This window comes from Sphaeramia orbicularis, chromosome 24, assembly GCF_902148855.1.
Source record: "Sphaeramia orbicularis chromosome 24, fSphaOr1.1, whole genome shotgun sequence".
Taxonomy (NCBI): Eukaryota; Metazoa; Chordata; class Actinopteri; order Kurtiformes; family Apogonidae; genus Sphaeramia; species Sphaeramia orbicularis.
Genome location: NC_043979.1, coordinates 27,811,996 through 27,822,869, shown reverse-complemented (window position 1 = coordinate 27,822,869; position 10,874 = coordinate 27,811,996). Strand labels below are relative to the sequence as shown.

The following is a 10,874-nucleotide window of genomic DNA, read 5'->3' as shown; positions in this document are numbered from 1 at the left end:
ATATTTTGCCATGCCTCTTATAAAACTTGCCAAATTTGCTTTTTGGCCAGTTGGATATCTCTGTCTGACCCTGTGATGTAGTTCATCCCAGGCCACATTGGGTCATGTGACTTGGCAGACCATTCCATGATAGATAACACTCCAGCAGATTGTTTTCTCTCTAAATAAGCCGTACAGAGCTTGAACATATGTTTGAGGTTGTTGTCTTACAGAAGGTGAAGTTGGTGAAGTGCTGACCTGTCAACACTGAACCATCAAACTGTTGTTCATTGTTTTTCATGCATTCAGTCATGGTCTGTAGGGTATTTAACCTAATTATTTAACTATTTAACTATCTAACTATTCAACCAAATTTAACCAGCTATGTATAAAATGAATTAGCGTGTTCTCAAAACCTGTTATAGAAGCTTGTCAGGTAGAATGTAACAATGTGAGATAATATCGATTAATATTAAGCTTTTTGTACCAATATCTGCATATTTATATATCTGTTTGATCATGCATGTGCCACTCAGGAGCAACAAACGACCAAGTGTTTCTAAACTTCTGCTTCAGATGATGTAAGACCACACCACCACATATACTGTAGATCAACGGTTGGAGGCAAGAAGAAGTCAGGACACTTGGATGAATTATTTGTATCCTCTTTCAAGGCTGAATTTAGTTCCACTGCTGCAGAACCAATTATGATTTTCAAATGCACATTATTTGTCACTTTTAGGTATACTTTTTTAACCTAGTACCAGCAAAAAATAATGAAGAACGTTATTATTTGAATGTTATCGTTGTTGTTGCAACACCTTCCAGCTTTTTTGCAGCAGTGACAGTAAATTAAGCTTCAAAATTGGCAGAAACAGTATCTACAGGTATGTCACTGTTTTATTGATGGGCAAGGATGCACATGTGGCCTGAAATAAGTGAGCAGGCCCATTCAGAACAGAATGGTTTTATGCATTTAGTGCATTTATGTCATTCACACAGAGAGGGTTATCGATAATTCATATTACTGTCTTTCAGTACATTGTCATCAGCATGTATATCGTGCTGTGTTCAGGTACTCCTCGAAATGTTAATTATCAAGATGTAAGATTGGGAGGCCTTGGGAAACACTTTGAGTGAGCTAAAGAAATCGAACCCAAAATATGCAAATAAGAATATTAACCAAAAAGTGTAAAGCTGTTTCTTTTCCAATAATTGAACACTTGTTAAACTACTGCTCCATTGCTTTAGAAGATGTTCCTCTCATCATTTGTAATGGACTCTTCGTGGTTTATCTAAGTTGTGATAAACCACTACTGATAACAGTCCCATCATTGATGGTCGTTACAGTCTTGCTCATTTGCCCACAACAAACTCCTGCCTTTCACCTGACTTAACAAAGTGGTCATATAAGCATCGTTAGTGACATGTAAATGTTAATCACCTTGTTTTGGCAGCGAGTGCCGTCGTCCTCCTACGCACGATGTTGTAACCCGCTGTTTATCACTGTCGATTATCTCAGTACAACCATGCTCTTGGAATTTTATTAAAAGAATGGGCGTTGCTGTTCTCACAGTGTGTTTCCAATTCGCAGGGTGATAATGTTCTCATCAACACCTACAGTGGCGTCCTGAAGATATCAGATTTTGGCACATCCAAAAGGTTGGCTGGGATCAACCCATGCACTGAGACATTCACAGGTACGCACTGACCTACTGACTGAAATTACCCCCATTTAACAGTCAGAAGGTGTCTGATATATTCATGAAAAACATACTGAAATCTTCCTGTTCAGCTCCATATGCTTCCTACGCCAATATGTTCATAGGAATTTGTTAAGGTCTTCTTTGCCTAAGGAATCAGAATCACTGACCTATATTTACTCTCTACATTTGTAGTATATTTGTTCCATGAAGATGTACTAAATTAAAATAGTCAACTCTCTTTATTTCATATCTTCTCTCTTAGTCACTGCCTCCACCACTGTATGTGTATATTAGAGTGTTTGCCCAGTCATAATCAGCCGTCATGTGTTGCCAGGTAAAATAAAGCCCTTCAGAATCAACAGTGCAGTGGCTTCAAATAAATTCTGTGAACCTGTTGCTTTAACCAATCAGATTTTATGTCAGCCACACGGGTCCAGCAGGTGTACAATAACGTCTGCATTTTCATGTCATTTGATTGGACGGTCAAAGTGCGACCAGTTAGAGCAAACTCAGCTAGCAAACAACATCTATAGCGACTTGCAAAAGCTATAATATAGTGGTAGATTTAGTAGTAGTTTTCCAAACATGCAATTGGTGACAGAGGAGAAATGGATTTGGTTGCAGTAGTTTTGGTAAGGTATTTTATCAACATTTTTCTGTTTTTGTCATTTTACTGAGTTAATATTGAAATGTAATTTATTGGAGATTACAGTCATGGAAAAAAAATTATTAGACCATCAAAAGTCATCAAAAACAATGGTTATGCAATCAAGTACTCACTCCTGTGTGTATCATGTGACTAAAACAGACAGAAAAGAAAACATGGAATGAACTAAAGCACTGTTTTGGGCAGTACAATGCCATAGCGACTGATGTAAGAACTTAAATGATTTTGGTTATTATCAAGGAAACCATGGAAAATGGATAGATATCAGCTCTGAAATTAAACTCTTACGAGCTATTTTTGTTGTTATTATATTTGTCCAAACAAATGTACCTTTAGTTGTACCAGGCATTAAAATGAACAAGAAGCTGAAGAAAACAAGGGTGGTGTAATAATTTTTTCTGTGACTGTATATCTTACTGAGGTTATATCATGTTGTTTATCAGTGTTAGATGGAGTTCTGTTGCATTCTTTGTAGTTTTATTACATCATTTATTGTGATGACATTACATTGGTTTGTCTGTGTGTTATGTTCTGTTGTGTTTTGGTCCTTTGGGGTTTTATTTAGTGATTCTTGGTTTTTAAAGCTTTTATTTCAATTGCCATTAGTATTTTTTCCTTGCTGGTTTCAATCGTTTAGCCTGACATTTCTCTAGCAGTAATAACCCCAGTTTGTGTAACTCAATGACTTAACTTTGCTCAGTCTTGGCCATAAATAAAGCTGAACAGTGAAGTAACCCTGTCCAGATAATACCTGTCTGTGGCTGCCACCTTTTCACAGCAGCCCTCCAGTCTCACCTCATGCTTTGCTGTCATTCTGACTGCTTCTATTCAGAGAAACGGGGCTTTTACGGTCAGACAGGTTTAGGTCCGTGTGATACTGCCACCACGGTGGCCAATGCCGGCTCAGATTGACCTTTTGGGTGACGCTGCTGATTGGAGCAGATGGGGACTTACCCTGAACGGTGGAGCTTTCTGTGGAAACTGGGCTACACTGTCCTTTTTATAGCCTAGGCCAGCTATAAATGTGTCCGTGACTGTTTTTAGTTCAGTGCAGTGGCTTCTAAAAGCAGAAAGTACGCAACGAGCTATTAATAGAACAAAAGAAGTCTTTCAATGGGAGCTGAACATGTTACTTTAGACTGAGCTGTGATTAACTAATAATACAGGAAGGGTTGCCGCTGTTTCCCACACACAGCCTTAAGTCATGTTAAAGCCTGTAACCCAATAGAAAAGAATTGGGCCATCATTACAGAGGCAACTTACAGTTAGAATTAATGCAGCTTTTCTTTTGTAGCATTTGGTTCCTTTTATTATGGTTGTGTTCCTTTTAATAGCTTTACAAACATGTCACAGTGTCTGGATATGAGTAATCTATTCAACTCAACTTGATTTATTTAGCAACTTTCACACCAAAATGCAGCCCAGATTTCACAGAGCATAATTAAACGGCACAGAAAAAAAGGGTAAAAACAAGCAAAAAGCAAAGCAAAACATTACAATTACTTGAAACACTGTTTTCCCTTATTAAGTACAGTTTTTTTGTGATGTAATAGAGCTGATATAATAACATTTTCTAACATAAAAAGTTTTCTCACTACCCCAAGTAAAAATTTGACTCTTATAAGTCGAATTCGTAAATATCAATTGAATAAATCAGTTACGGAAAAAAAAAAAAATCTGAATCTGTGATCAGCCAGTTGTTATAAATCTATGCAATTCTAGGAAAGTAAAACATTCTATTGAACTCTTTAATTGACATTCAGAAATAATATGGTATGTTTAGTTGATTTACTTCCTTATAACATATAGATTGAGTTTGTGTTGTTTTCCCATGTGGCAGAGTGAATAAAAAACTAAAACAACACACTTTCATAAACTCAAGTCTGTGCTAAAACCTTTTAATGTACAGTGTGATCTTTCAGTCACGTACATGACCATGAACATTTGACCATGCGAATAGTTAAGCAACAATATGACAAAACTAATTAATAGACATGATAACAATAGAATAATAAAATCACTTGCTGCAGGTTGAGATTTTCAGCAGCACTTGTAGATGATCAGCTCATGGATGTACAGGAGTGGTTGTTTCCTTATATTTTATCATTATTTCATGTTGCATATTTTATTTAATTACAGTTTTTCATGTTTTTTCTTATGACCCTGATGAAGGCTACTCTGTATTTAGAGTGAAGTAAAGTTCTTCTATACGACAGCTGTTGCTAGAGTTCTTGACCTGTGAGAAATAAATGAGTTAGAAAAAATACATAAATATAAAAGGATGTCATAGTTTGCAAACTGATTAAAACTAACCTGAGGCAACAAATGATGAGGCGTCTTAATTAAAAGCCAAAGGTGAAGATTCTCAAGGAACATGATGATGAACTCTGGATGTCTAACTTTAGTGTTCTGAACACTGTAAAAAATGAAATAGCTGTATGTCCGCAAGCTTCTCAAAGCATTGAAAGCACAATAAATGGACCTAAAGGGATTTAAAAGGGCTTGATTCTTCTACCACATACATGCTAGAGGCTGTTATTGTATTTTTTACTGAGAAGAACTTTGACTTTCTGTGGAATATATTAATTTTGCGATGACTATATGTACTGTGTCGAAACTGTACAGTGAAATGCTGGTTTTGTTCTAGTTCTGCTGTAACAACTCCTGCCCCTTTAATTTATAGCAATATATAAAACAATAATTCTAACTCTATGTAGCTATAATACTTAGGCTAGCTGTTGGACCACATGATATAAAAACGAACTAATGCTAATCATCAGAATTATACCATCATGATAAATATTATGAATAACAGCAAACTGTGTGAAACCTTTCTGTGACCACAACTAAAGAAGCACAGAAGTCAGAAATAAGCATGATTTATTCAGTAAACACAAGCTTTGAAAGTCTGAGCATTCAATCACATGAGCAGATGATGTATGAAATGTGAAAGAAAATGGAACAGTTCCATTTGGGGGGTTATGTTAACAACTTGTCCAACCCACTTAAGATCAAATTGGGCTGTATGTTACTCTAGAGCCAAAATTAGTTTGACACTCTGGAGGTTCGGGTTGGATTGGACCCTTTGGTGGGCCGGTTTTGGCCCACAGGCCGTATGTTTGACACCCCTGGCTTAAATGTATATCACCTTATTCTTTATGTTTTTTAGGTACACTCCAATACATGGCTCCTGAAATCATCGATAAAGGCCCCCGAGGCTACGGTAAACCAGCAGATATCTGGTCTCTGGGCTGCACCATCATCGAGATGGCAACAGGGAAACCACCTTTCTATGAACTGGGGGAACCGCAGGCCGCCATGTTCAAGGTGAGATGCAATCTGTAAGGCATGGCATCACTGCATGTTTAATTATAGCAAACAAGATGCAGGAGCCCGGTGAAATGTAGTGAGATTTACAGTAATGGTATTAGTAGAGCTGAGGATGTGGTTAGTTATTTAGCCTGAGAGCTGACAATATGTTGTATTTTAGATTTACTCTGTGCAACTTGTCATCACATTTTCCTTTTTGCACTCACCCCATCTTGTTTTTCTAATACAGCTAATAAAATAAACAGAGGTTAGATTTATCTCTGTAGCATGAAGTACAGCCAGTCTATCTTCTATGGAACATTTATCATTAAGTTTTTGAAGTTTTTCCATTTATTTATGAGTCCTTTTTACAAACTTTTTCATCCAAGTCTACATTAAAATCACTAGACTGGCTCTTTTCTCTGAAATGACAGTGTTTCAGGACATACAGAGATGAAGTCCTTTTTTTTAATCTGTGTAAGTTGACAGTAATTTTCCAGAATGTGGTACTTTGTGATATTCAGGAGATTAAGAACAAAATGTTTTGTATTTACAGCACAAACAATTGTCTATTAATACATATAGAATAACTATGATGTAGAACTTAATGTTAAGTATAATTTAATCAGAAGTTAAAGAATCCTATATGTGCAGAGTTGCATTCAGGAACATTATCATGAACAGAAACTGTTTAATGCAAGACAGGCTTATATGTTATTTTACTACACGTAAGTAATGGATGTAAGTTTTAGTAAAATGCCCTCTATTTATGTTTCTTAAATTTGCTAGATCATGATGAAACTTAAACTAACTCAAACTAAGTACAAAAGACACAATATTTTGATTCAGACTGACTCCAAATGCATTCTAATGAAGTGTAATTAATAACCACTCACACTCTGTCTCTGTATCTCATCAGTCTATTAGATTTGGCACCATTTGTGCAATAAAAACTGAATCAACCAAACAATGTCAAAGACTGGACAGATTAATTTCTCTCTTTATGGGAATAAAAGCGTGTTCTTCATGCCTCTGTTACCTGCCTTAAAACATAGCTCACATCCAGTTTCCATTTTTACAGATGCAAAACTAATGACTCAGCCTCTCGTGCACCTGCATTGTGTTACCACCTGCACAGAAATATGATGATGCCCAGTAGAAACGCTAAATATCACCCACGCACGAACATTTGTTTGAACACAAACAAACATGTGTAGCTCATTGATGGAAACCTTCATGTGCTTTCTATGCACACAAGCCTGTCTAAAACCTTTATTTACTGAATTTATTTACCTTGTGTATATGCTTTGGATGGCGATGTAAAGTGCTGTGTGTCTGTGAATTATTGTTGGTTATTTTATGTGGCCCATTAAAGAGAGTAAAGATGTTTAAGGGTTGTCTGGAAAGCATTATAACACTCCTGTCAAAGCTCTGAATCATGGAATTTTCCATTCTGCACTGGATTCATACAAGGAGGTTAGTGTATGTTACAGTGAGTAACTTACAGGAAATGTACACATCCTTTATTTTACAGTAAAAATACTAGTTCTGTTCTAAACTGACACCTCTTTTGAAAGTGTGAAATTCAGATTAAAACACTTAATTCTTCAGTTTAATCCAAACATTCTGTAAACTGTAATGCAGTGGAGTAAAAAGTGTAATGCAGTGGAGAAGTAAAGTATAAATCTACAGACAATAGAAATAGAATTTCCTCAGTCTGTGCCTAAACACTCAACTTAATGACATTCCATCCCTATGCCAGAATAGTAAAATGGCCTGTATATGCACTTCACTCATTCTTGAGGAATGTCTCTAAGGAGGGGCATCTCCGCACTAATCTGAAGTTAACATTCCTCCACAGCAACGACAGGAATTTCCAGCATTCTTATTGTCATGGGAGTCTCAGTTAGGTTCAGCTGTTGCCCTCCTCATATGGCCGAACCACAGTCTTTGAGTCAGATTGCACTGTGTAAACATGTGAAGTGGTCCATGCAGTCGATCAAATTATGCCAAAAAAAGAGAACGTCTCATAACACACAGAGGCAGTGTGTTCTCAGTATGAGCATCATTAAGGTATAGTCCAGTCTTCTCTTTCTGTTTCTAATGGGGTTGATGTTGTCTGCCTCATCTTGCAGGTGGGTATGTTTAAGATCCATCCAGAGATCCCAGAGTCCATGTCACTAGAGGCCAAGGCCTTCATCCTGCGCTGCTTTGAGCCCGATCCGGACCACCGAGCCACTGCTCTGGACCTACTCACAGATGAGTTCCTCACCGTCACCAGCCGCAAGAAGAAGAGCAAGAGTAGTAGTTTCACAGGTGGGTTCAACAGCTCAGCAGATAAAGTCATAGACTGTGATGTTCAGGTCTTGATTTTAGGGAAGCTGTCAACCACTATCAGCCATGAATTTGCATAGAAATGGCAATTTTTTTGAGAATCAATACAGTTTTTCAAAATATAACATCATGATACCAAAGTGTGTTGATATTTTCTTACATTTCTATTGGCAGCTGTATGTTACAGATACTTAAATCTATCTTAATTTCTATCTGAAGTGTTTCAGTAGTAGGGAACTAGACTCATTTTCAGTTCTTTAAGACACGTTACCTAAGAATCTTACTTGGTCCTAACTTCTATACCAGTAGCATCAAGGATCAGTGAATGAATCAGTCCAACACTAGCTCAAATACCTGGATCTGTGTTATTCTATATTTATTACATCTACATGTGTGTGTCACTGGGTTTTGTGAAATGAGCATATATGTTTATTTCTCATTCTCTTTTCTTCAGATACAACAAAAAGACAGGAATTATGTGCACAGTATCAGAAAAACTCAAAAAATCTGAACTAAATGGTTCCTGCAAGCTGCAGTTAGAATGAAACCTAATATCAAACAGACAATTAATGCAGTAAATCTCAAGTGCAAAGGGAGGTTGCACTAAATACTTGGCACTTTAGTTTATAGAAACTGTTTTTTTACAGCAGTATTTCCTTTAAATCCTGGCTTTATCTTAATACTTTACTGAAAATACAAACATTATGGTGGCCACAGAGCTGGAAGAAGAATTAACAACATAACAAACCAGTAAAACATTAGGCTTTTCAGCTTTATTTGCTGATTTAAAACACTTCTTAGAATTATTTACAAAGTCATTTTAACACTATATCCTATTACAATAATAAAGTCACTTTGCAAAAATAAATAAATAGTTGGATAAATAGTTGGTAAATAAACGCAAACTAAACTTCCTTACATCAATTGTAAGGAAAGTGAGGTGGAAAAAATAACAAATACAAGGGGCTGTATGACATTTGTCATGAACAAAGCTTTTTTTGTTTTTGCTGCTAACTAAAGTAAATACACCCGCTAATCTTGAATGCCTGGATTAAAAAATACTCCCTGTTCTTGTTGGGTTTCTTCCCTTCAGTGCTGATGTTATCACATTTCCTGGCACCAACATAAAAGACAAAAAAGCTTAAAAGCTTCTTGCTGTCTTAGAAATTATTCTTCCAGACTTACATGAAAATGGATGTTTTGTGTTGCTCTCTGCTAACTCCTGACACATAATTTTTCTGTTTTCCCTCTCTAGCTCTGACACCAGGATCAGGTGAGTTACTTCTTTTTATTATTTCAGACTTATTTCATTCCTTAGTCAGGGTTACTTTTACTAAAAGGTGCCTCACTGTACATCATTCCTATGTTTACCATTAAACAGACTGCCTCATGAACTGGATGTCAGCTCCGTGAAACATCATTTGCCTACTTTGCTTTCGTACCCAGGCTGCAGATTTTTGTTTTTTTTTTCTGCCAGTAGCCACCTGCCGACCAGCACGACGTGTACTTTTCCAAGAACTCAAAATAGAAGTTGCACAGCATGACTTTGATGTTATGTTGGTTGTGTCCTTCAGAGTACCTGCGGAGCATCTCGCTGCCGGTGCCGGTGGTGGTGGAGGACACGAGCAGCAGCAGCGAGTACGGCTCCGTCTCCCCTGACAACGACCTCAACACCAACCCCTTCATCTTCAAACCCAGCGTCAAGTGTTACAGCGAGAAGGATGTGAAGGGGCCCAGGTCCCTCTTCCTCAGGTAAAACAAGAAGGGCCTCTACCTGTTTTTGTTAGCTCACGTAAATTAGTCGATTTTTTTTTACACTTAATGGCATAATAACTACTGAGCTGCTTTGATATGAAGGATGTAGAAGAATTTACTTTAGTCCATACTCTTTTTCTGCTGCTTGAGTGAAACCAGTATGTTGTATAAATGCACCTTAGAAAACACTAGATAAGAAAATGTTTGATTTTTATTTTACAAAACCAAGCATTAACCCATAAAGACTTGGACCTACTTTTGTGGCAACTTCCAAATTCACTTTTCTCTACATGTAACCTTTCCTTAGTGATTTATCACCATTTTTTCTATAACATTATCCTCTGAATTTAGTATTTTTCAGTGAAAATTAGATATTTTCCTTTACTTAATTTAATGATTATGTTGATATTCATAAAAGCTACAAGAAAACTGAAGGAAACATTACTTTTTCAGCAATTTTTAACTTGATAATTGTGACTGTCCATAAAAACAAGCATCAACCACTACTGCCATTTGTCAAGTTATATGGGTTTTATTGATGAATCAGTGTTGCAGAAGATGACAGTGTTTCCACGTTCACTACAGAACATGGACATCCAAATAAGACATATCTGATGGTGCTGAAAAGCTCACAAATTGCATTTTACCTATTATTATTATTATTATTATTATTATTATTATTATTATTATTATTATTTCAATGTATTAATAGGATTTGTGGTTAAAAAGTTATTAAGCATTTTAGATCGATAGATGCTTTTCCTCACTAGTGGCAGTTTAGATCTTTGTGGGTTAAGTATTAGTTCTTATGAATGATGTCAAGAGAGAAGATAATGACTTTAAAATTCTTACTATATTACTTTATTATTCATAACATTATGATAAAAATTGAACATGGTCTGCCATGACATACACAGTAGTTTTACAATGTACTGCTTGATTTGGCAACACAAACTTGCAAGATGAAACGAGTAATATATCTGCCTTCAGGTTGAAATTTTTGGGGCATGTGGCAATGCACTAAACAGTGATTTCAAGATAAAGATAAGAGATTCCAAGTTACCTTGATAAACAATAAAGTGAACCAACAAGACGTGCGTTAACATGCGTTTCAACAGAACATA

The 10,874-nt window shown here is 36.4% G+C and overlaps 1 protein-coding gene across 1 annotated transcript in view; it reads left to right on the top strand.

Moving 5' to 3' along the window:
• map3k5 (mitogen-activated protein kinase kinase kinase 5) overlaps positions 1–10,874 on the top strand; it is a 119,501-nt gene that overhangs the window by 96,088 nt on the left and 12,539 nt on the right. Inside the window, exons 18-22 of the mRNA XM_030128496.1 lie at positions 1,574–1,679; positions 5,522–5,679; positions 7,797–7,977; positions 9,251–9,268; positions 9,570–9,747. Of these exons, the coding sequence (XP_029984356.1) occupies positions 1,574–1,679; positions 5,522–5,679; positions 7,797–7,977; positions 9,251–9,268; positions 9,570–9,747 (641 nt within the window). The remainder of the gene's footprint in view (positions 1–1,573; positions 1,680–5,521; positions 5,680–7,796; positions 7,978–9,250; positions 9,269–9,569; positions 9,748–10,874) is intronic.